The sequence below is a fragment of the Salminus brasiliensis genome, chromosome 3, assembly GCF_030463535.1.
Source record: "Salminus brasiliensis chromosome 3, fSalBra1.hap2, whole genome shotgun sequence".
NCBI classification, from domain to species: Eukaryota; Metazoa; Chordata; class Actinopteri; order Characiformes; family Bryconidae; genus Salminus; species Salminus brasiliensis.
The window spans coordinates 29,282,004-29,309,483 of record NC_132880.1 but is presented as its reverse complement, the minus strand read 5'-3'; the positions used below and the strand labels follow the sequence as shown (position 1 = coordinate 29,309,483).

General features: G+C 39.2%; 1 protein-coding gene across 1 annotated transcript in view; it reads right to left on the bottom strand.

Moving 5' to 3' along the window:
* npr1a (natriuretic peptide receptor 1a) overlaps positions 1 to 27,480 on the bottom strand; it is a 105,346-nt gene that overhangs the window by 22,563 nt on the left and 55,303 nt on the right. The window contains exons 6-8 of the mRNA XM_072675847.1: positions 6,085 to 6,179; positions 4,755 to 4,890; positions 1,418 to 1,502 (exon numbers count right to left, since the gene is read on the bottom strand). Coding sequence (XP_072531948.1) covers positions 1,418 to 1,502; positions 4,755 to 4,890; positions 6,085 to 6,179 — 316 coding nt within the window. The remainder of the gene's footprint in view (positions 1 to 1,417; positions 1,503 to 4,754; positions 4,891 to 6,084; positions 6,180 to 27,480) is intronic.

The following is a 27,480-nucleotide window of genomic DNA, read 5'->3' as shown; positions in this document are numbered from 1 at the left end:
AGCACAAATACAGGGCCAGTTTCCCAGTCCCAGATTAAGCCTTAGCCAAGACTAAAACAGCTTTACATGAAAACTCCATTGGTACTTAAGTTTAGTCCAAGATTAGGCTTAATATATGTGTAATAAACTGGCCCATGATGTTCGTCACCACATAGCAAGCTACTATGTCTTTAGAACTCTGTTTTCTAATAAAACATACACATAATTAACATTATTTAACACATAATAATATAGTAAATAAATGAAATTATTAACAGTCTAAGTGAGTCAAAGCGTTGCGTAATTACACGTCTATAATATTCTATACTAAACAAAGGTGTTACATTAGAGAAGGGGGAAACAATTTCTGTGAGCATGTGTCCAATAAATCTATGTCAAGCCATCTCTTTTCCTACTAATATCCAAGAAGATTGTGAAGGACCCCAGTCATCCCAACAATGGACTGTTCTCTCTGTTGCCCTCGGGGAAACGCTTAAGAACCCTGAAGGCTAACATAGAGAGAATGAGGAGGAGCTTCTTTCCACAAGCCATCCGTGCCTTGAATGGGGACAGGGACTTAGGACACTAAATCAAAGTATCTACATACACAAACTGGACCCTCACTCACTACAATACACAACCATGGCTCACGGAAAACACACTACGGACAACAATGGAAATATTTCTTTTAACTCACACATACACTCACATACAGATAAATATGTACATATGTATATGTATGTATATATACACACACACACACAGACACGCACTATTTCATCTCTGTATATATATTTGTATATTTGTATTCTGTACTTTTTTTTGCTTATATTTCTATATTTTCATTTTTATATTCTATTCTTTAACTTAAATGTAACTTATTCTATTTTTATTTTCTTCATTTTTATTTTATTTTTCTTTTGCATTTTACTTCATTAAGTTAAGGTTTAGTTAAGTTTAAATGTAGATTTTTATTGTATAGCTTGATGTGAGCAGACTGTCAAAAAAGCATTTCATTGCAAGTTATACTGTGTATGACTATGTATGTGACAAATAAAATTTTATTTAATTTTTTTTAATATCTAATATTCCTACTAATATCTGTAATTGATCTCTCTGAGAAGCCATCAGTAACAGGGAGGGAGACATGTAGAGAGGAGGAGTATAAAAAAAGAAAAATAGAAAGGTTACAAAGAGAAAGAATGAAAGCAGAATAAAACAATGGCGTGTGTAAGAGGAAATGAAAGCATGTGAGAGAGAAGATCAGAGAACGACAAGCCGGAGTAACAGAAACAGGCAGGAAAGCAACAGGGAGAGTGTGAGAGAGATGAGGGGTGACAGTGAGGGTAAATGAGAGTGGAGAGAGTGTGTCAGAATCTGTAAACTAAAGGAAAGTGTGTGTATTGATGCTCACTAAGAGGTACAGGGCTTAGCTGACCTGTAGATGAAGACTGTGACCGTAACGATGATGATGAAGATGAAGCACACCACTATCGAGATCATCTGGTGCATGGTGACCGTTTCTGAAATAAAGGTCAAAACAGTATTACAAACACATAAATTAATACTTGTTTTAAGATTTAAACTGTCAGTACCATTCAATAATCATATATATATATATATATATATATATATATATATATATATATATATATATATACATATGTACTGCAATCAACTACATATGTGGAATATGGAACTATATATTTTGAATCCAGGGTATATCTATCAGGACAGACAGAATCTACAGAGTATCTATATATATCTTAAAACTGGGGGCAGACAAAATAACAGAAACACCAAAAGATATTGGTATACAATTCCTAATGACGATGTCATTATTTTCTTCAGAAAACATTTTAACCCTCTTAGGATGCAACATGCATCATAAAATGTATCATTATTGGTGTATCCTTAAAGTCATAATATGGAAAACTGGCTCCCCCTACAGTCGGGAAATGTCATTTGAATCGTCACTGAATGTGAAAGTGTGTGTGAACTGATGTAGTACAGTAGTATTAAAGGATTTACGTGAATATGACTTGTTACACAGTCCTCGCGAGAGGTATCCTGCCCGCATCTCCAAAGTTACACAAGTAACTGTAACTGTAAGTGTTACTGCATGTTAACGGCCTTGAACAGCAACATCAGTGAAGCAATTCTTACTATTGCAAGTCAGTTGAGCATCACAATGATTTTAAAGCTGTATTTTGAAGTAAAAAAGCTACATAATGTTGCTTTAAATAATTGATACCAAAATAGTTGTATACCCCACCTATTCTGAGGTCAGATTTTAATTGGAATTTGAACATTTTATATTCAAGTTTTATTTATTCCATAATTTTCTCTATCCCATGTGTGCTCATGAGGGCCCTTAGCAGGAATACTGCAGCCTGACCCAGCAGAAACATTTGGATAATAATTGTCCCACTAAAACATAGAATACATACATGTTTACTTGACTCCAAGATAAGTTCATTTTGCTGTTTTAAAGTTTACCATTACTGAACTGTACATGTATTTTAATTGAAATTTATTTACATAAATAATTCTTCAGCTACACTGTAACTGCTGTGTTGTTGTTTTTTTTTACTCAAATGCTGAGCTGAGGATGTTGAGTCATTTTGCTGGGTTATTTTCACAGTGCTGGCTAGTTTTTGGGTAGTGTCTATGTAGCCCAGCTGCTGGAAAAGTAGCACAGTAACAACCTGATCAATAGGTTCATTATTATCACTAATTAACAGCGCCTGAAGAAGTCAGTTAGAATAATTAACAGCACCTTAAGAAGCCAATTAGAACAAATCTGTTAAGCAGCCTCTCCTCAGGCAGCAGCGTGGAGTCACGACTGACAGGACTCGGTGAGTAAAGTGTTTTACTACATACTGTTAAATGAAATTGATTAATATTTGTGCTTTATTTTTAAGTGAAACCAATACTTTAAACAGCATTTTGCTGAGCTGATGTTTTTGCTGAGCTGATGGGACTATGCTAACATTAGCTTGAAGCTAAAATGTTTGTAGCTCATTTTATGATATTTGTTAATTAATGTTTGTTAATTAAATTTCTATAGTAGTCGGCTAAAATTAGCCTTAGCGGCTGACAAACAAAGTTGACCTAGTTACCCATATAAGCTTGTTAATGTTTGGTGGTGGGTAACAACACTGCCCTCCCTGTGTCAGACTTGGTGAAACACGAGCCAAATGTAAGTTGCTCTGCACAAGAGAGTCAAGCAAATGCTGTAAATGTAGAACTGAGTTAAAGAGCTTGTAAACTTGAAGCGTTTTCCCCTTGGTTTAGTTTGCTTTCCCACAGAAAAACATTCAAGCGCACCAAAATGTGTCCCAACAAAGAATGTGAGAGCACTCTCTCTGCTTACTGGTCAGACTTGTCAGGGCCAGGAGCAAAAGGAAGTAAATGCAGGTCTTATAAGTGCTGGCGTGAAAAGGGCCTGAATGCTTCTACATTACTCTGGATGCGGTGTTGTTTCTGTGTTTTGTAGATCTGTATAGGTTTATTTATTTTCTCTTTACAGGTTGTAATAATCATGTCAGAACATTCAACACAAGCTGAGAAGCATATCAATTTTAGAATCTGATTCATGAGCATTATTGAGTAGTATCTGTTAGGTACATCTGGTTAGACTGGTTAGACTTAATTTCATAAAGAAAAAAGGAATAATCATTTTTAAATTACCAAAAAAAAAACCCAAAAAAACAAAAAACAAACCCTTAAATTAACCATTCTTTCATTATTCATATTTACAATACATTTCTAATCAGTGGTGGCTCAGCGGTTAGAGCGCCGGCTATCGATAACAGGGTTGTGGGTTTGATTCCTGGGCTCGGCAAGCTGCCACTGTTGGGCCCTTGAGCAAGGCCCTTTACCCTCTCTGCTCTCCGGGCGCTGGAGTTGGCTGCCCACCGCTCTGGGTGTGTGTGTGTACTCACGGCCCCTAGTTCACTAGTGTGTGTGTGTTCACTACCACAGGTGGGTTAAATGCGGAGGATACATTTCGCTGTACATAGTACAGTGACAAATACATGCACCTTTACATTTAAATCCTAATAAAAATCTCTGTTGTGGTACGAACTGAAATGTTAAAATTGTTCCCCATCAGATGCAAACAACAAATAAACCACTCCTTTTAGCAGAACTGCGGAGTTACAGTCTTTCTACTGGACTAGAACAGTGAGGGGAGAAGTTAAGGGCAAGTTCCCCCCTCATAATTCAAAAGCTTAGCTGAGATGGTAGGACACGCAACAGCCAGTGAAATATTTTTTAACAGCTCTAAACGTCTGGGTGACATTTTCATTGTGTGCAGTTCCATTTTCATTGTTTGTGCTGCAAACTATCTCCAACTGCTGACAAGATTCTTGGCAGGCGTTAATTGGCCATGTAGTGAAAGACAACTGATACAGAGCTGCACTCTAAGCAGGAAGGGTTCTATATTGTACTGAAAATGGCTCTCTGATTCGTGACAGAAGTGGAACCCTTATTGGTACCCTTTAACATCATATTTAAAACAGTTTAGATAGATGTAAAAGGTTTCCTATCAATCTGAAGACATATACCCTTTAATCATCTGAATGGTTATTCGAGTAGTCATGGTTCTATGTGTGAAGGTTGCTGCATAGACCTGTTTCTGTCATTGTCCAAAAATCATGAAAACAACTGCAGGATTCAGACGGTCACATGGGTTTAGAAGTATGATACAGTATTTTTAAAGAGAAGCTACAGTGCTGATTATGTTCAGCACAAGTCTGAATGCTGCTTACTGGCGAGACATGCAGGGTTGTCATTCTTAAAGCCACACACAGGGATGTCAGGAGGAGGAGCGCCTTTCAGCCAATGAACCTTCATTCCCGGCTCCAGGACCATTTGTTTTGCACTACTGTTATACACAGACACAATCTACAACAAACACACACATTAGATATTTAGCATTTACTTCAATGTAAAGTTATATGCAAAATTGAATTCTAAGCAAGTTTCTAAGCTAATTTCTATTAGTTACATTTATTATAAAATGATCTGAATGATTTTCAAACAAACAAACAAAAATCTTACTGGATAACCTACCTCTTACTCTAATCAGACTATATAAGAATAAAAATCAGGTGAGCACTGCTAAATATTTAGCTACTGTATACTGTCAATAAATCATCCTTCAATCCCTATAAATAAATAAATAGAAAAGTGTTAGGGTGTTGCTATGGAGTTTGTATGTTTTTTAGGTGGTTGCTATGGTATTTTAGGTAGTTGGTAAGCTTGTGTCAAATGGGTGCTATGGTGTTGCTAAGGCATTCCTCGTGGATGCTATAGTCTTCCAGGTGGCTGCTAGAGCAGTTGCTAATGTCTTTCAGGTGTTTGCTAGTGTTTTCCCTATAGTATTCCCTAGTTGCTAAAGTGTCCAAGGTGGATGCTAAGATGTTTCCAAGGTGTTTCATGTGGAATACCAGATAGTTGCTAGGGTGATTCTATGCAGTTGTTATGATATTTTATGTGATTGCTAGGGTGTTGCCAGACAGTTTCTATTGGTATTGCTAGGCAGTTGCTTTAGTATCATAAGCTGTTGCTAAATTGTCCAAGGCGGATGCTAAGGTGTTTCCAAGGTGTTCCCATGAGGCATACCAGATGGTTGTTAGGGTTATGCTATGGTATTTCAGGTAGTTGCTAAGGTTGCGTCAAGTGGGTGCTATGGTCTTGCTAAAGTGTTCCTAGGTGGATGCTATGATCTTCCAGGTGACTGCTCCAGGTGAGGTTCCCTAGTTGCTAAAGTGTCCCAGGTGGTTGCTGTTGTGTTACCAAGGTGTTCCCGTGTGGCATACCAGATGCTTGCTAGGGTGATGCTATGTAGATGCTATGTGTTTCAGGTTTTTGCTAAGGTGGGTGTTACGGTATTGCTAAGATGTTCCTAGGTGGTTGCTAGGGCGGTTGCTAAGGTATTTCCGGCTGGTGATAGGGTGTGGTTCCGCTTTCCTTGTTTTAAAAGTCATCACAAACCATAAAACCTTACAAAGATAAATACATATGACATGCTGCCCTTTCAAAAAGCTGAAGTGGTGATTTTAACAGTGTTTACAGTGTGAGAATGTAAAATAATACCTCATAAACCCCTGATTCAGTGTCCGTCATGTCCCAGAGGGCAAAATCAATTTCACGATCGCCATTCTCATCCATCTGCACCAGGCCTGTGACACCTATTCACATGAAAGAAAAACAAACAGTGTACATTTTACATAAGAGTTTACACTGAGCCACTCCAAGCTGCACAACAAGGACATAACACTCTCAATTACATTGACACACACTGCAGTCGTGGCATCCAAAACTGGGCAAAACGTATGGCTGAATTTGCTGGTATATAACTGAAACCATCATTTCCTCTACCAGTGAAACGTTTTCTGTGGCACTGGCTGCAACACAAGCGTAAAGCATGATTTATCCACCCTGTGCTTAACTTTTGACGAGAAGTTCATTTCATTAAATTCTGCTCCCTATATTCTCCAAATATACATTTGACGGCAGCTGAAAAGTTCAGTCATCAGTACACATTTTTTTTTTGATAAACAGCTTAAATATATTGATTACATCTCTGTGCTCCTTATTTAAGACTGCCCAAGAAGCCATCTGCGGCTGTTCCAGTATCCCAATCTATTGGCAGTGCTTTCTGTGATTCTACAATTGTTAAGTCAGCAATGAGTTTGCCTTAAAGCAGCAGAATTCAGATTAGAAGGATGTCTGTATACTTTTGGACATAGAGGGTATGTGTCAAGCTTTCTGCTGGGCTTAGAGAACCAATGTCCCACACAGCTACTCAGTATTCAGCTTTTGTAGTGCCATTATGCTCATCAGAAAGAGACAAATTAGTTAAACGCTGTCTTTCAAAAGGTCAAATCAATGCTCAAATCAACTGCCTACAAAAATCAATGCTTCTGAAATCATGGCTGAAGTGTGTAAAAACGTCTTGGATTGTCTCTAATCAGAGTGATCTAAAACCACAGATCTGTTGTTGCTGTAGTTGCAAAGAAAAAAAGAACAGGGTGTTTGACTACCATCACCATGGTTCCTCAACACCCTGCTGCTGTAGTAAATATTAGGCTAATTAGTGTTGGACTGAAGTAAAGGCAGTCACACCAATCATGCCAGGCCCGCCGCTCCCTGCTGATGCGTTGTTTAAGCATCAAAAGAAGAAAGGCTGGACTAGAGAGGCTGATCCATTCACTCAGAGCCGTGATGTATCTGAGGAAAGGATTTCAAAATGACCCCCACCTCCGCAATCAACTGTAATTACTCACACTTACTGTACTGGTGCACTTCGCTATCTCAAATACTCAAATGCTGAAGGTGGAGAGGAGGACGTGAGAGTGCACTGCAGTGGTTACCCATTGTAATGATACACTGCAGTATAAAGCCCTGCCATAACGGGACCACTTAAGTGAGTATTTATTTAGTATTTTAAGTTTAAGGATGAAAAATATGTCCAAATACCGTTTTACATTTACAACCTACACTTTGGACCGAAACATGCCATTTTTCCTTTTATGGTGAGCACACACAAAAGTCATAGCTCTGTTTTGCTTATGCCACATCTTCTTTGCAATGAAGAGCCAACAGTGTTTAAGGTTCACGATATGTCAGTTCCATGTACTGAACTCTCACTACCGAACAGCGCCAAGGCAAATGCAGTAAGTGAAATGGCTATATTTGTGTTGTAGTCATAGCAACCCTGGTTCACCACCACCACAATAAAAATCTGAGTCAGTAAGTTTCTTTACAATGAACCATTGACAACTCTGGACCCTGAATGACGGTATTTACATCTTAGTAACTAAATTATGCAGAAATCAGTGGAATTCTCATTTTAATAATGGTGGAAAAGCAAGTTAACGTGACTAGCTCAGGCAGCTTTTGCAAAAAATCTGGATGTTATAATAGCTTAAAGAAAAAAAGACCTTTGAATTGTTCTTAATTAGTTTAATAAGAAGAATAATAGTCATAATTGTTTATATTAATAAAAGTAAATGATGAAATAATAAATATATGATTCTAATAATGAATTCAGGCTCTCATACTGTACTGTTCAACTAGTCACTAGTGTGCTGTTATTTAAACAGCGACACACACACACACACACACACACACTAGATCGGTATGTCCATTAGCAGGGTTGAGATGGTGGCTTGTAGCCCAGAATCAGAGCTGAAAGGCTGTAACCTGATTCCTGTTGTCAGTGCAACGCTCTCTCAGGGCCAGCGGGACACAGCCCAAATGACCAGCACTCAGACCGCAGGACGAGACAGAGATGAGTAATCAGCAGCACACGGCTCAGCTCTCTCTTTATCTTTCACTCACACCGCTGCTCTCAGTTCAGCTCTTTCTAAATACAGTTACCATTACAGAGCCTAACACAAAGACCTCATCTGGGATCAGATCAGTACTAGAACAATTTCATTGATTATGGATTTATTTCTCAGCTTTCTGGACTGTCTTCTTTTAATTGTAACTTTATACTAACTACGGCACTGGCATTCCCTCTGCCAAATACAAACTATTTTGATACCGCAACTAAACCTACAGGACCCTACTACCCTGCAAAACACAGTGGACAACTGATTTATGCTTAAAGGAGCCTGTCTGCTGCTACTGGAAGCTAAAATACAGCAAAATACTCTTTCTTTTTTTAGAGTTCTGTTAATAATTCTGGGTAAATTGAGAAATAGAAATGCTCTAAATTACTTGGAATAAACTCTAATTTAACACTGACTTCCATTCAAAATTATTTCATTCATTTTCGCCTTTTCTTATAAAGTCACGATTTTGGAGATTTTGCACATACAAACCTGCAGCTTTAGGTCATCATCAGAATGGGTACACAAAATGTGATCTTGGTGTGGCATGATTGTTAGTGCCAGGTCAACAGAGAATGGCCAAACTGGTTGGAGCTAACAGAAAGGCAAGGCTACGGTAACCACACAATTTTGGTGAGCAGAAAAGCATCTCCGAATGCACAACACGTCCAACCTTGAAGGTGAACTAGGAGACCACGTTGGGTTCCACTTCTGTCAGCCAAGAACAGAAAGCTGAGGCTGCAGAGGACACAGGGTCACCAAACCAATACAGCTGAAGACTAGAACTGATAAATCTCAATTTCTGCTAAGGCGCACAGATAGGCAATGTTAGAATTTGGCACCAACATGCCACAGTTTGCGCTTATGATAATGCAACATGTCACAAAGCAAAAGTTGTCTCAAACTGGTTTCATGAACATGAACAATGAGTTCAGTGTTCTTCCCAGTCGGTCTTCCCAGTCGCTAGATCTGAATCGAACAGAACACTTTTGGGTTGTGGTAGGATGGGAGATTTACAGCATAAATGTTCTGCTGAACAATATGCAAGTATTGCATGAAGTAATCATGTCAACAAGAACCAGAGTCTCAAAGGAATGTTTCCAACATGTTGTGGAATCCACGCCATGAAGAACTGTGGCTGTTATTACAGCAAAAGGAGGCCCTACCCAGTGTTGTGTTCCTTTAAACGTTCTTTGTGAGTCTCTCTCTCTCTCTCTAACATGCTCACTTTCCCATTTGCCATCCTCTTACTACTTGATGACTGCACCAGCTTAATCTCGAATCCCCCTTTACTCTTTAAATGTAAGTGGTGAGAGCGCAGATACAGAAATTGTGGAGTGCTTCTTAAAGCAGCACCAAACTATGCGTCTTTAATGGAGACACTGAAGGTCTGCTGATTTTAAATGCATTCAACACTCATCAGCTCAGCACTGCGTTATGAATAAATATATATATATATATATATATATATATATATATATATATATATATATATATCAGCCTGCGAGATATGAGATCGTCTCAGAGTTAGAATATTTCCTTAATGGGAGTAGCTACTCACATTTCAATTGATCTTTTAACACTTAAAGGGTGCATATCATAGAAAACCCTGTTTCATAGGCCTTGATTTTGGCAATGAAGGCATAATATGTAGTATTTTTAGTAGTTTCTGGGATACTGATGGTTTCAAAGCACGTCACACCCCAGTTTTTATTGTCCATAATGTATGAATATTTATTAAGCTGCAACAACTGTTTTTGTAATGTAATAAAAGCCAAAGCATTTGCATATGTCCAACAACTTAGCTATAAGAGAGTTAATTTAGTTAATTTTCATATTGTCGTTGCCAACACAAAACCTTACCAAAAAACTTACTTTATAGGACCTTCAGAACTTTTAATGTAAGTTAAAGAAACAAGGTCTTATTTTAAGTCATTTTTAACCATTTCGATTTGTATGTTCATCTCCATAAAATGAAATATATATATATGGGGCGGGTGGTGTTCATAAATTATGTAAATAAAACAACAGTAATGGCATATAAGTCTTAGGCTCTGTTCATTCGTATCCAGATATTTTTGAAAGCACGGGTTTTCTCTCTTTTCATATCAGCATTTCTGATCATCTCTCCATCCGCATGACAACACAAAAACAACCCTAAAAGGCTCACACTCCAGTAGCAAGTATAACAGCCAAAATAGACCTAAATTCAATACAAATCTACACATTTGTGTGAAAATGTCTCCATAACTCTGATTTATACCACAAAAATGCCTTAAAATGAAAAAAGAGAGGAGTCTGCCATGGTCACCCAATCATTAGTTGACAATAACCATAAGCAACTGCACACTGTGATGTCAGCGTTTTCAAAAAGCTGTTTACAAAACTTCTTAACAATCACAACTCTGGTGAGCATTTTTAAAAACCTTAATCACATAAAACAGCATGTTCATGTGGATGGGAGCCCAAAAGACAGAGAAACTTTGCTTTTGAAATTTTTGGATATGTCTTTACCAAGCATGCAGCTGGAATCAGCAGTACGTTTGCAAGGAAAAGAATAAAACATATGATTTTTTTTTTTTGGGGGGGGGTATTTTTTAATGGTTTCAAGTAAAAGTCTCTGTATAAAAGTATTCTGTGGTGTGATGTGTTTTCTGCCACAGGATTCCTGACCTCTCTCTATGTGTCACTGTACCATAAATCATGGCTGAAGCTGTGTAGTGTAGCCTTTCCTGCTCATACACAGTTGGGCAATACTCAAGCATTTCCTTTGTGAATGCTTTTATTAGGCAGCTACAGCGTGCACTGTAGACAGCAGGGTCAACTCTCAGCCTTTTTTAAGAATAGTAACTTGGCTGAATGCCACAGATACACGGACACACAAAACTATCCTTACCAAACTATTGTGAATGCATGTGATCTGGTTTATTCAGCAGACCTTGCAGAGAAAAGTACCTCTAATTTACATTAAATGTGCATTTTATATTTGTATATCTTCCGTTTTTTTTCTGTATTAGACATTATACTGGCTCTGATATGTTGTTTTCTTCAGTTTGATGAAAAATCAAATTTCTCCAATTTTGCCCTTAATCCAAATGCAGCTGCTCCAAGACAGCGAAGATCCAAGACACATTTTCCTCTCAGACACAAATTTCTCTTCTCAACACTGCACTCAACACGTGTCGGTAGTTCAGCCGTTAGTCAACAGCAGCTGAACTAAGCTGTCTGATACTTCGGAGCGGTAGCTGAGCTAGCTCAACAAAGGCTAGCTTAGCTACAGATCCAAAACCATGCAGAAAAAGACTTTAAATTTTGCCATCTGTCCTTTCAACAGCAGTCGCTCGATCTGAGTCAGTTTCATCTAAATGTTTATAAGTGGCATTTCTGTCAGACTTCTGTTCTGTGCTAAACAATGTTAATCTGCTAACAAAGCTAATTTTAACCAGCTTCTCTCTCTGATTCAGAGCAGTTTAACATTTGCAGTTCGAGATTTACCACTTATTGAAAGACAAATATAAAATTGCCCTTGTCCACTTAGTTTTTCACCCTGTGAGCAAACTAGTATTTGATTGCTTAATCATTCAGTTTTTAAATAAGGCAGATGGTAATTTAGATGGTACAGAAGCCTCGTAAATGCAAAACCATTTGCCCTACTTGTGCAACTTACAGCCTCCACAAGACTGAATCGTGACTGAATCAGAAGCAACCAGTTAACCAGAAGTTCCTACAGTGTTGTGGGTAAAACAGTTGCCATGCTGATTGCAAGCACATCATGCCATACCCACAGTCCTTGGCCAAGACTCCTTCGGTTACATCTGGAGCATCTGCCAAATGCTAAAAATCTAAATCCTATTCAAAGCTACCAAGCTACCAAGGGTTCTTTGAGCGATACCACAGTAAAATCACATGTAGTGTGAGATGTTCCTTAGAGAACCATGCTCGTAGAAGAGGAGTGAGTGTGAAGAACCTTTTAAAAGGCCGCACTTGTAAAGGCTTTCCAAGATTCTTTGCACTCACACAACTCTATTACAAATGTTTCTTTGGAAAAGCAAAAGTTGTTCTTCTTTGGCGTCGCTCAAAGAAGCGCCTTTAGCAGATCTGTAGCAAAATACGTTTGTGTGACTATACAGAGTAAACGTAAAGCTAGCTTAGCTTTAACTGGATTCAAGGTTTATCACCTCTAAGAGCTCAAGCTCTTAAGTGTTTGGAGCACTAAGAGCCGACAGAAACGACAGCACATTGGCTATTGAAATAGACGTTTGAGCTGTGTTGTGCACAGTGACCAGCAATATTCTGTTCTTTGTCATAAAACAGAAAAAGGCTTTTTGTAACCCAGCAGGAAGGGTACGAGAATAAACAGCAAAGTAATCCCCAGTACTGGACCACATGGGCTTTTAAAACATGTAGGGATCAGAAAAAGAGGATTGTGGATTTTTGTCTCACTGAAAAACACACACATATGTCTATGGACTATATTTTCCATGTGTTTCCATCTCCACTGCACAACAATAACATTGTAATGTCACCATGGGGGCATTGTGGGTAATGACTGAGGCATGGGAAGAGCTTTCTAGAACATACAGTGGGTTTGCTGGGGTGTGGGAATGGGTGGAAATCAATAGTCTCAGTCCAGAGCCTGATCACTAAGGGACATGGACATGGTGGCAACATAAAACTCTCCTTCATTCTACATCTGTGAACGCTCCCTGTGCATTGAGAAACTAATCTGTTCTGACCCTTCAAATTTCTACTAGTAATGCACACCAAAGACCCCGTTTACACCTGGTCACTTTACGCGTCTTGAGGCCAAGCTGCATAAAAATGTGTGAAGGCACCCAGCATATGAGCCGCATGTTGTAGTGTGGGTAAACCTCCCAGTACAACCAAAACACTAGTAATAATTGAAGCGCAAGAAGCGAATTTCCATATTCTGTCTCACACAGATCATCTAAAAAGCATCATTAAAATAAACTGTTACTGCTACATTTTATTATTTCTGATACTATGTTTGAAAAGTTCATAGTAAAGTTACATAATCATTGCAGTTTGTAGATCAGTTTCTGTTACATAATATCAGGCATGAACGAATGACTGGGAAATGAACATGCCCTTAAAAAATAAAATGTTCATGTGCAAACATTGGTTTAACTTGTTATGACAAATGAATGATAATGCATTCTGCAATGTAACAGCTGAAGTCATGAAAATCACCATCTTTGTTCTAATATAATTAATAAGTAGTTTAGTGTTAAAGGTCCCAAAATTGTAACAATGTTGCCCTTCCCACGGCAGACTGGGATTCGATTCCCAGGCCAGGCAATCATCATCAGTCAAGTCAAGTTAATATTTATTTCTAAAGCACATTTCACAACTTCAAAAGCCAAGGGGATCAATAAAGTGCTCTTTTATCTTATCTTGCAATTAAAACAAACAACAAAGAAATAAATAAAAAAAAAACTATTAACTAATCAAGAAGTAGATAAAATAAAAATAACTACATAAAATGTGAACATTTAAATATTATCTGGAGCCATAAAACCATTTAGGAGGAAAAAGACAGAGCATAAAGGAAGGTTTTCAGACATCTTTTTATAGGGTGATTCAAAGAGCTTAAAACACGTGAGGTTAAATATGAGCTCAGAGATGTAGGTCGGAGCGACACCACTTAGATCCTCGAAAACCAGCAATAAAATCAATGACATATTTTACCAGTAACCGGTGAAGTAGCCAGTACAAGTATGATGCTTTCCCTTTTCCTGGTTTCTGTTAAAAGCCTAGCATGACAAAGCTGACTAAGTAATTCCCATACACAGAGAACTGCAATAATCAAGGTGTGATGTGATAAAAGCATGGATGACTGTTTCCAGGTCCTTAAATGAGAGAATGGATTTAACCCCCTAACAGAGTATTAGTGTATTACACAGTAACTACAAGGACTTCTGTAGAAACTGGTGGGTGGATAAAAGCTAGCACTGACCACAGTATTGAGTCAAAGGTAACCAGATAGCCAAGATTGGCGTTGTATATTTAAGGAAGATGGCTAAAGACAAACATGTATAGAGTCTGACTCACCAAAGGTAATTGCTTCTGTTTTATCATCATTTAACTTCAGGAAATAATTAGACATACAACATTTAATATGTCGGAAACAGTCATGCAAAGTTATTCATTTGTTTAAATGGGAGATATAACTGTGTATCATCCGCGTAACAATGATAAGAAAAGTTATGTTTACAAAAGATAGACCCTAGAGAAAGCATGTACACCCATAAAAGCCTTTGGGCAATGCTACATTTACCTACCTGTGTAACATGATTCAAAAATGTAAATAAACACACCAGCCAAATTATATATTTATGTAAATGTTATATGTGTATTTTGTGCAAAAAAGGGAAATTATAAACAACAACAGCAAGTTGTAAAGTTTCTTTGCTCTCGAAACTCATTCAGAACGCTAAACCTGTTCACAAACGGTTGTTCGGGACTGAAAATGGAAAGTGCATTGAAATTGCATGTTTTACATGTTAATGTGATTAGATGCTTTTCCAAATAATGTTAGACCACTTTCATTGGTCCATATTTCATGAAATCATCACGTAATTACATTTACATTTAAGGCATTTAGCAGACGCCCTTATCCGTAATGTAAAGGGTCACTCAAATTATGCAAAACAAAGGAAACTAATTACGCAATCATTTCTCATACTGGTTGCTCTTTTTTGAAGATTCAGCTACAATCTGTTTCAGCTACAATCAGCTGCACCTGGGTATAATTATGCTCTCTTCCAAACTTGGCAGTACTGCGCTTGGTCGATAATATTGCACTCCTGGTGTACGTTCTCTGTCGATAGTTCCTCCAATGAGCGATCACGCAGAATAGCAGTTTCAGAGATAGCCTGAAATGTGGGGTTTCTTCAATACACAGCCCATTAGGGGAGCTCCTGATTTCACCATTAGCTTTTCCAATACTGAACTCAGGGCTGTTGTTGACAATAGCTCTTTTGAAACAGGAAAAGAAAAGCTAATCAGTGAAGGACATGATGGCTTCCTTACATAAGGCCTCATCAGGCCATCTGCTCGTGCTAGTTCAACTATTCATAGAATTTACAATACTAATATACCGTGGCTTTCTTTACTGAAAGAATGGGGGTGTTTAAGCTGGTCAGTTATGTCCAGTGAAACATAAAGGGAGATTAAATTGATTATGGCATAATTAGAGGGCCATCATTAATTGTCTCCATTGTCTGCAGTCTGTACTTTGCAGTGTTTATGAAGTAATAACATTTGATAAAACTGCAATTAAATTCTCAATTAGAACCAGCTTCACAACATCACAATGCAAGCGGTTTGTAATAGATGGCCATATTCAATTAAGCTCAAAGGAATCATTGACTAATGAGGTTCAGCATCTCTTTCATTTGGAACAATCGCGCCTTTTATGGCTCCTCTTTGTGTTGACTCTTGTTTCCCTGACCTGTCTCTGTGTGCGGTCCGGTGTCTTTTGAGAGCACAAAGGATCTCTGGAGGACCTCAGAGGCGTGGAGATCTGGTGTGTGTTTTCAGGTCGATAAGGATATCGTGGTCACTGCTGAATGGACTGTATTTACTGCTGAGTCCTGCTGATTAGGGGCTAAATGGAAACTTGAGTTCGGTCTGGCTCTTGCGAAATGGAAAATAAATGAGACAGAGAGTGTGTGGAGTGTGTACCTGATCAAAGCCACAATCGGGAGGCACAGAACAACAAATAGGCACTGAATTCTAAAGGGGAACACTTAAGGAACAGTTTGTGAGCATGTTTTGCTAATGTGTATAAGTGGAGCTCTAAATGCTTACAAATCGTTTCTTAGACTGTCTGGAAAGCTCCTGTTTTGTCTGCAATCAGCTATTTCAAATTCAAATGCCTTAAAGATTTTTACAGCAATAATATGGGATATAAATAAAAAAAGCTTGATTTATCCATTTCTTCCATTAATTCATTACATCTTATTTGCACATGGACACACTGTCCCAAAGCAGCTTCCAGAAGTGTAGTTGCATCACCTACTGTGTATCTACCTAGGGATACAGTGTCAGAGGGGAACCAAGGCTCTAAAGGGAAACCCATCATGCTTATAGCCAAACCAAATAATGCAGAGTGGTGGTTTAGTGGTAAGAGCACAGGGCTATTGGTTTATTACAGGGTTATGGGTTTGATACCCCGTTTCACTAAGCTGCTACTGTTAGGTTCTTGAGCCTAACCTTAACCTTCTCTGCAGTGAAGGCTACTCAGCACTCTGGGCGCACTCACTGCTCGTTAGTGTGTGCTTACTACATGAATGGGTTAAAGGTCTGAGGCCAAATTTCATCTATGCCCAACACAAAGAATGAATGCTGTTGTCTTTGTCTTTCAATACAAGCAGTTGACAAAATAGGTTAAACAGAGGGACTCAAACTGTTTTTAGGATGGTAGTGACACACACACAGCTGCAGGAATACCCCCTAAACAGAAAGTGCCACACAGACCCATTTACTAACACATTCATAAATAGCCAAGGTCGGGGGAGGGGGGGGGGGGGCACACCAAACCCCTCACAGACATATATCTGGATACCCTACCTGTGCTGCCACCATGCTGCCTGATGATAATAACAAGCATACAATTAGCAGCCACTGGCTTTTGGGTACCGAACTGTGAGCAAAATCTACCGCAACAAGTATCGAATAGGTTGGGTTAGTCTCTAATTTGCAAGCAAGTTTATGTAGTTCATGTAGTAAAGAAGTTCATTAATTAATAGATTACTAGTTAGTTATTAGCTAGATCAGATCCATCTTAGATCCATCGTATACGCATGACTTCAGTGGATGGAATGAGACTCAATATGCTGACCTTTTGCGTCTGACCTTTATGTGTAAAGAAAAGGTCAGTCACAAAGTTAAAATTGAATATTTATCCAGAAATGGAGCAGAATCTTATGAATTACGTCAACATGTTATGTGGCATAACTGCTTAAATAACCTTCTTCAGTCCTGTTTGGTCTCCGACTTTCTGAATAAAGTTACTTATTTTAATAAAACACAGCATTTCCCATTCCCTTAGTTTATTAATCTCCCAAACTCCAGGGGTCTCTATATGTAAATACATTCCAATACCTCCCTCTCATAACTCAGAACAAACACATTTGTTTTGCAGTAGTTACTAAATAAAACAATTTCAATGACTACATACTAGTGTTTAAAGGGATAACATTGGTGGTTAACTGAGAACCAATCATGCTTTTAATTATCCTAACAAAAGACCAGGCGAATTCAAATGCATATGCAACAACCCAGTTGACACAGAGACACACACGCACGCACATACACACACCAGCTGGTACCACAAGAGCAGCTCTGTGACAAACGCCCTTTCACAGGAAGAAAGCATCCGTCATAGGAAGTGCAGCATGGTGGCCTCAGCTGCAGCGGCTGATCTAATAACCACAGAAACACAGGGCTGCCTGCTGATCCAGGATCAGATTCCCTCTGCTGAGTGAAATTTAAGCTTGGAGGAGGAGGGGAAGGGGGGGGGGTGTCCAGAGAACATGACTTACAAAAGTGGCCTGCCAGAGAAGCGATAAGATGTGAACAGTGGGTTGGAGCAATGCAGCTGGGGCTCAGCAATGCATTATTTGAATGTTACATACACAGGGACTGCCACATTATCAAAATTTGACATAAGGGGACATATGGATAAGCACTCTAATGAAGCATCATTACCAAGTTGTAGAACTTGGACAGAGTTAAGAACACCATGTTCCTACTTTAGGTAAAGCACAAATGTTTCATAAAAAGTACAACACCTATTCTTCATGAGACATTGTCACATATTTGCATTGCAATATCAGTTTTTATTTTCTAAAGCATATTAGGTATGAAAAGTAAATTAATAGGGATAATATATTAATCAGCCATATAATTAATACCACAGACTTGAAGTGAATAACACTTATCTGGTTGCAGTGGCATCGGTCAAGGTGTAATTGTGATGGCTAGACAACTGGGTCAGACCATCTCCAAAACATCAGGCAGGTATTGTGGGGTGTTCCCAGTATGCAGTGTTCAATACTACCTACCAAAACTGGTCCAAAGAAAGACAATCAGTAAACCAGCGGTAGGGTCCTGGGCACCCATGGCTTACTGATGCGTTAGCCCATCTGGTCTGATTTTACAGAGTTAAAGAGCTACTGTAGAACACAATGGTCCATAATTGTCCATAAATTTTCCATAAAATCGATTATAATCGATAATTCTAGCATCAATAAAATCAATAGTGACAGCTCTAAAGGACGTCTTGCACTCACATCGAGCTGGGCAGGGTGTAGAGGGTTGTGGGTTACAAAGAACACCAGCTGGGATCAGTTTATGAAGAAATCTGAGAGAGGTCAGAGAACTGGGTAACATCACTAGAAAGATGATCCATCTGACTCTGACACAGCACGACAGAAAGAGAGTGAAAACCCAGGATGCTTTCTATGGTCTTTCAGTACAGTTTAAATAACAATATTTCTCCTAGGAGTGTTCAGGCATGAAAATGACCTAATTCTTCTGAAGGGCTCAAAATGTTTCGTTGGCTATTAGGCAGGGATGAATGCTCCATCACATCCTCATTACTCATTTGAAATGAATTGCAGATTTCAGCCTAGCTTTCAATCAATACTTTCCTGCTTTGTATGGAAAGAGTGAGCTCAGCCATAGGATCCTATGTTTTTCTTTTGGTATTATGGTATTATGGTTCCACTATTATCTGGTGACTGGGGAATGTATCATTAGCACATAATGTATCTTTGTAGCTTTTTGGAATTGGCACAATTAGAATTTGAAATTATATAACAAGGTTATAAAAACAACGAGTAGAAAAGTGCATTTCCTGCAAAAAACACAGTCTGGTTGTACAGTTTTAACTGTTTCACACTTCCAGGCAGTTGCTAGGATACATGGTTTACTAGGGTGAAACTGTTTTTCTAAGAGGTTGCTCTGGTATTTCATGTAGTTGTGATGGTACTGCTATATGGTAGTTGCTATGGTATCTCAGGTGATTGCTGTGGTGCCACATGTGGTTGGTTTTCTCTTAAGTTTTGATTCATGTTTTCCCCCCTTTCAAATGTGCAGCCAGCCAGCACCTCTTTTCCAAACTAAAGGTAAAGGTGCACATATTTGTCACTGTACAGCAAAATGTGTTTTCCGCATTTAACCCATCTGTGGTAGTGAACACACACACACACACACACACTAGTAAACTAGGGGCAGTGAGTACACACACTCCCAGAGCAGTGGGCAGCCAACTCCAGCACCCCAGGAGCAGAAAGGGTAAAGGGCCTTACTCAAGGGCCCAACAGAGGCAGCTTGCCGAGCCCAGGAATCAAACCCACAACCCTATTATCGATAGCCAGGCGCTCTAACCACTGTGCCACCACTGCTACCACTGACGCCGATGCAACGTCACCGGGCAGCCAACGCAGTCAGAGGAAATCACGGTGTACCTGGCTCTGATGCATCGGCCAGCAGATGCCATTGCCGGCCAGCACCACGACTAATCATAGCAACCCTAACCAGGACCAAACTCGAGTACCACACTATAACACACCAAACAGATGATTTTGACAAATAACTTGTACTGGTTGTCTCTGACTGATTCATATTGATTCAGTCTCATGAGACCCTACTCTACTGGCTGTGGCACTACTTTACTTGTTGTAAGACAACAGGAGCATTCTCCAGATGGAAATGCCTTATTAACTGCAATTAACGTTTCGCTTGTTCTTCTGTGCATGAACTGATGACGCAAAGACACACAGCTGGCCAAGAAACAACTAGGCAGCTATATAAAAAGAGCTATGATTCCTATGAGCTTTACCCGAGTCCCTTAAATTAAAGCTGACACTCTGCACTTTAACCCCATAGTCAGATCCTATAGAAACAAAACAAGAACCATGCTGTGCTCTCAAGTTACTCTCCACTGTATGTCCCCTAAATTCAGCACATATCATCACTGCAGGGAATGGACTGCTTTCGCCTTAGGCATACTTTTGGAGAATTCAAGCATCAAGCCCTACAGGCTAGGCACCCTTCCCGCATGCTAGCTATGAAGCTAGAATGAGTAATCTCAAGTGGTTAAAAAGAGAAAAAAAAACAAAAAAAACAGGCGAGATTAAAAAATGGAGAAGCTATGCTAATAACTTTCAGTTACAGTTCTAGGAAGCTTTTATAAGCTGGCCCAGATGACCTCAGAGTGAGAAGCTCTGTGCTAAGGGACTGAGCGCTAAATGCTAACACATGCTGAAGCCCTGAGCCAAAGGCCTAGGCAGATTCTGAACACCCAGGGGATGGTGAAAGTCTAGCATATGTCACCACTGAGCGCTCGCAGACCCTCGCCAGGTTGGTCTCAGTGTAGCTGTGAGCCAGAACAAATCAGCAGTGTGGAGATATGCATATCGCCCACATTTCTGTGTTTGTGCATCGTAACAATGAACCAAACAGTTGCTTTAGACATTGTATTGGGACAGAAATAGATAAACGCCCCTCAATCCAATATTATCATTATACTCAAGCCACTATATACTTCAACGAGTTCAAAATGCTGCAGTCAGGGTCCTTACTAAAACTAAAAAAATTTGACCATATCAGTCTAGTTATATCAGCACTGCATTGGTTCCCAGTTCAATTCCGTATTGACTGCAAAATTCTTCTATTAACATACAAAGCCCTACATGGCCTCGCTCCTGAGTACCTGCGAGATCTTATTACATATTATGAACCATCAAGAAGACTTAGATCTCAGGGTGCTGGCTTCTTAGTAGTTAGAAGAGCCTTTTCTTATAAAGCCCCCCAACTCTGCAATAACCCTCCAGAAAATGTTCGGGACTCAGGTTGAGACACAGTCTCAATCGTTTAATCTAGACTGAAAACTCATCTGTTTAGTTTAGCTTTTGGTAAGTAATGTTTCCCCTAAGATAAAGGTTGTAGGTCCAGGAGTTCACAGACACAGGAAATTGTAGTATACTGAGATGCCTCATTTCACTGTATTAATACTGTCTCCCACCCCTTGAGGCTTCTCAGATTCACGTGTAGTCTGCTGTGCTCAAGATTATAATACAACAACATGGGTGTTTGCTTCTGTTCTGGAGTAAGTAACAATTAATACTACAACTGAACACATTTTAACTGACATTTAAAGGTGCTCTCAGTTGCTAAATCTCAATTTTGTCAAACAGTTTCAAGGCAGCTCACTAAAATATTTCCTGAGCTCTAAAGAAATGGACCATTTAAGCACTACTACTCTTGTAAAAGCAGAGCCTGGTTATTGTTCACAGTCACTCATAGTTCAAACTTTCACAGCCTGACGCTCAATTTCTTTTCATTTTACAGACTATTATGGAACTAAAACACCTAAGCAAATAAACAACTGGCATTTAAAGATTATATTCAATGTGCTGACCTTATTGTTTAGAAAAGCTTTTACTTACCATCTTACGTCTTGAGCTTTGCAACTGTAGTTGCGACAGAAAGCTTTATCTTTTGGAGACATAGCCTACTTTTCTCATTAGTGGTATGTGCTTTTTTGGTTTTGAAACGCTGACTGCTATTCATATTAGGTCATAATTTCATGATGAATATACCAAAGATTTATTGTTATGGCAGGACTACATGTTGTGTATAACAATACCTTCATTTCATAATAAAATATCTCCTCTTCTACTTTTAAATGTGGTGTGGATTTCAATGCTTAGAATTTGCACATTCTCTGCCTTTTTAGATGATCCATGAGGGAGAAATAATTATGATTATTAATAATAATGATGATGATAAGTATGAGGCTTTTGGTATCATTGGCATTAACTGCAACAAGGTTCAGCAACTGAGAAAAAAAAACTCTCTATCTTTTCCACCCCTGTAATGAGATTTGTGCCGAGATATGAAAATACTGGACACCCTGCAGAGGCCAAGAACGACTACTGACCTGAGGTCAGCTCATATAGCAGATTTATGAACTGAGAGAAAGAGAGAGAAAAGAGAGAGAGAGAGAGAGAGAGAGAGAGAGAGAGAGAGAGAGAGAGAGATAGCACTTAAAGTAATGGAGGTTCAGGATCATCATTGCTCCCTATGGGAGCTCAACAGCTCAGCCATTAGATAAGTGTGATGCGTGCGTCTGGGCTTTTATTAAATGCTCTGCATCGCACAGGCTATTAACTACACTGTAAAATAACTGCAGGTTAGTTTGTTTGGGAGGTTATTTAGAGATCAGCATGATTCTGACATACACGATCACAGGGTTCATGGAGCCCTCTAAATGTAGCGTACGTGTCACCGCTACCAAACTGAATTGAGTGCTTGGCATTCAGAAAGCATAAATGAAAAAAAAAGCCAAATAAAAACACACAAACACACAAATGGGCTTTAAACAAAAGCAGACCCCTATAATTCATTCAATACTTCTTTCTTCTCCCTTATTTTGTATATTGAGTTTCATTCTGCTTCCATTACCTAGAGCTATTTGTGCTTCCAGCCAAAGATGTTTAAGAGACCTTTCACTTCTGCTGCTGTGATGGCCACATTAAAGAGCCCATCCAATTGTTCCATTACACACCTTAAACCTTTTAGCTCTGATTACCTGATGGCACTGACAAAAAATGCTGTTCCAATGGTGTTGGCTAATATTTTACCCTAAAAAGCGTTTTCAACACATTAATGGATTTAATTGTTTTCCTTTTCCCGAATTGAACCGTCCTCCTGAGTGGCTTGATGCTGGTTGAAGATAGATGTTGACTGGGCGTTCCTGCTGCCTGCTCTTCAGACCATCTACACCATCCTGGAGCCATCTGCATGTGCCATTCTCGCTTTGGCTGAACCAGAGAACCCCACCAGCATGCTCCACTCATCCCCCTGATAAAATGTATCCCTCTATAGCCTCCTAATGAAACCAGATCTAACGAATTATGCTAATTATGAGTATTCATGTAAACATGGCAACCACAGATCTAATCTCCCTCGATAAGATTTCATACATAAGTCTCTGCCTTCAGTAGTTCAATTTAAGTACTTCTGTTAGTATAATGCTCACTTCTATCTCATCTACTGCTTGTTTACCATAATGTGCTTTCGTTAGTTTGGTCCGTATTCGATGCTCTTGCTTTTATTGGTTGTCCTAACCAGTGTGGACCAGAGGACGATGGGTTACCCTTTTAAATCTCTGATGTTTCTTCCTCTTATCTATTTTTTTGCCACAGCTGCCGTTGGCTTGCTCACTTGGGCCTCAGACACGGATCCCTGCAAAGCTGCTTTGCGACAATGTCTGCTGTTAAACAAATTTGGACTTAACTGTGTGTTTTTGTTGGAGTGTTGCTATGCAAGGACTGCTTTACAATACGGGCGCTGTTAAACTACCAGTTCTTTAAGTGCAAACTTTAAGGGCAACATTTCGTTGACTGATGCTGCACTGAATGACGGAGGATCTGGTTTACCGTCATACCTTCATAAAGGGATTGATCCTAGTGCTGGATTACATATTTTCCTTTCAGTGAATAATCTCATTTAGAATGGACTGCATATAATTCCTTTCCTGGGAAAGAGTTAGTATGAAGCCATACATCAGTTTCTCAGTCTTGTAACTACAGAACATAAATCAGTAGTTATCAAATCATTTATAGAAGCTACTAAAGAAGTGGCAAACGTGATAACGACTGCAGCATCTGACAGCCGAAAGTCAGCTGTTCATTATCTTCAAGATAATGCAATACTGATATCACAGAAGGCTGTAATATGCAAATATACAAATGATCCCTCTATTCAGTTACATTGTTTGGTGTGTACTGTGAGCATCCTGGCCAATCACAGTCTCGGACGAGTCTCTGTAGCTACGCTGATCAATGAAGGTATTCATGTAAACCAATATGAGTTTTTTTTTAAATCACTGCTAGATCTACCTGCTAACATACAAGAGGAAACTGGATGGAGGTGAGAAAGAGAGCGGGCGAGCTGGTGAAAATAAATGGAATCTAAAAGAAGAGGAAGAAGATAAGAGAAAAGCATAGAAACTAAGCAGAGGAATGCAGAAGTCCAGAAAAGACGGAAAGACAGCTAGAGAGAAGGAAAAGCATGAACAGAGCTCAGACTGAGAGGAAGAATGAAGCCTGTTGATGACAGGCTCTGAGAGAATGACACACAGATGCCTTCTTCCATTTTTATTAGATTCCCTTCTCCTCTTCTACACACCATTAAAACTGAGTGGGTGAAAGATGAAAACGAGGCAGGCGAGGAGTGTGAATGGGCTGGATGGAGAGATATGTAAAAGATGTGAAAGGAAGGAGTGAAGATAGAGAAAAGAGTGAGGGAAGGGTGATGAAGCTGTGACTGAGGCAAACGGGGGAAATGCTAGAAAGAGATAAAGGGAGAGAGAGGGGGGGGGGGGGGAGAGGGAGAGAGATGTGTCAGTGCGTCTCAGTCCAGCTCATTAGAGGCTAGAATGGCAGGATAGCTTTAATTTTAGAGGAGCATGTGCTGTGTGCACTGTGTAAAGCCCGTCTCTGAGGGCCCGCTTCAGAACACGGCTGCGTCCCAAAAGTCACTAAAGTCTCTGAGCTCACTGACCCAGCATCTGCCAATTACTCCATTCTTTCCATTTCCTCCAGTCTGATTTCTTTGCGGTAAAGCAGCCTGTGTGTTTGAAGGCCTCCTTGAAGAGCACACCTTGCGAATGCAGTTATTGCTTCTAAGATCACATTCACGCATTCACTTGTTATTATTTTGTCTTTGTTCGGCACAGTTCAGCTCTGGAGTCTAGCAGTCATGGTTTCAAATTGCCTTACTAACAATCCAATGAGCAGTTGTTCTGGAAAGTTTTCATGGTCTTCCAGAGCTCAACGTGACCTCTCCTGTTCCTACTGACTGCCATTTCTTAATTACATAACAAACGGAGGAAACGTTTGGAGGATTCCTGAAAACTCTTTGCTCTTCTCAACTCATCTTTACAGCCTCGTACCTCTGGATGTGAATTACTTGCAATCTGGCCATGAGATCGAAAGGTAGGGGTCTAAAGACATGTTTGAACAGCAAGGATATTAATAGAATTATATATATATATATATATATATATATATATATATATATATTAATAGAAAACCACATTTGATGTGCCAGGGTTTTTGTAGACTCCTGAAATGTTTTGCAGATGTTTTTTATTCATTAATAGAATAATGCTGAATATTATTAACCCTATATTCCCTATGCACTCAAACTGTTTTCTTATATTTACTTAATATGAAGATTGCAATATAAAGTAAATATTAGGGCTGGGAATAAAAAACAAAGGAACCAAAGGAAACAATGACCCCAAAACACATCAAATATATTCATTAAGTATATGACATTCAAAATTCCATTTTCACATCCAATTAAAGTTTAAATAAGAACCATTAGTATGAAGAGCTTGTTAAGTGTTGCATCTTCTTTACATCTACAGCATGTTTAACAGCATTCTGGAGACGTAGGGATGGCAGTCTTGATGTTGCTAGTGTTTGTAAACAGACTTTGGCCATGAGCATTTCTAAGAAACTGTAAATGAAGAATCTCTTCTGAACATACAGTGAGTTAGATCTCTCTCTAGTCTATATTCTGGGGCAATTCTCCACAGTCTGACAACTCTCTATAAAACACTTAATAAACAGCCGTAGGGGAACGCACCCTGCCTGCGGTTATTCTGGCCTGAGGGCTGTTATTACTCTGTGCTCTGCTTGTCTGGTCTAGTGCCAGGTGTGTTTCTGCAGAATATCAGTGACACAGAGGACAGTGTGATTAGATTTGGCTGTGGTAAATATCTGAGATTGGATTTGAGCTGGTATGGCAGAAGAGAGTAGAGAGCTAACTGAGGGGAAAAAAAGACATACAGTATAAAATGTATGTGTGTCACAGTTATCACCACACCACACCAATTTTATACAAATCATTATACTTTAGTGAAACAATATGATAAATGCAGATTGTAAACTGTATTAGTGCTGAAAGCAGGTAAGGAGAGGAGATATTCTATTGATAGAATGTGAAATGTAATGAAAATGGGATAAAATATTATATTATGTACAGATTTTTGTGTTTTGAGGAACAGTATTATTTTACAGTGCACTTTCAGTGTAAGGAGCTGCCACTATTGGACCCTAAAGAAAAGACCCTTAAACCGCAGTGAGTGTCGCAGTGTGGGCTGCCCACCGCTCTGGGCATGTGTGCTCACTGTCCACTGTGTGTGTTTGTGCTAATCAGTGTATTTGTATGTGTGTTAACTGCATGAATGGGTTAAAGGCAAAGACACAAGTGGCGATTGTAGTCATCTTTGTCTAATATAAATTTTCCAAGCCTAAGCTTAAACCTACGCCTAATCTTAACCTCAATAAGCAGAAAATAAATGGTTTTGCTCTTTCCATTTCAAAAAATAAAAGATGATAGCTTTTGTAAGACTAATATTACAAAGTCAAAGCTATTTTGTTACACATAGTATTCTAAATGTTCCTCTAGTTTTCCGAAAAAGTTCTGCCTTAAAACGTACAAACTAACACACACAGTTTCACAGACATACAGACAGCTAAAGCAATTTGAGCCTTCTAGAGCCTGTGCTGGGAAGACCTTGTTGAGAGTCTCACTGGGACTACCTTTAAGTGGCTCTGGATGGAGTGATAGAGAGAGGAGATAAACAAAGAGGACAGAACAGAGTGGGGTACAGAGAGAAGATAACAAATGAATTCTGAAGCTCAGATGTTTCTGTCCCTCTCACTCTGTCCACATCTTGAGATCCCATTTTGCCTGCACCAGTTAAATTATTACAGCTGTACTGTCCACAAGGGCACCTGCATGATGCCATTCAGTACAGTGGTATGTCCACTCACAGACTCAATTAGAGCTGGAGACGGAAAACCTGAACAAAAAGTACTACAGAATAGACCCAGAGAGCCAGCACAGCTCAGCAAGCTTCAGGAAATAGTCAGTCTTCACCCAGAGCAAACCCTCAGAACACCCCCAACAGCAATTCCATTAAAAAATCAATGTGGAACAGTGAATGCCTTTATAGTAATGCAGAGAGGTGAGAAATTCCTCAGTTGTTAAACACCAAGAATGATTCAATCAGACAATTGTGTGACAGTACTCTGCA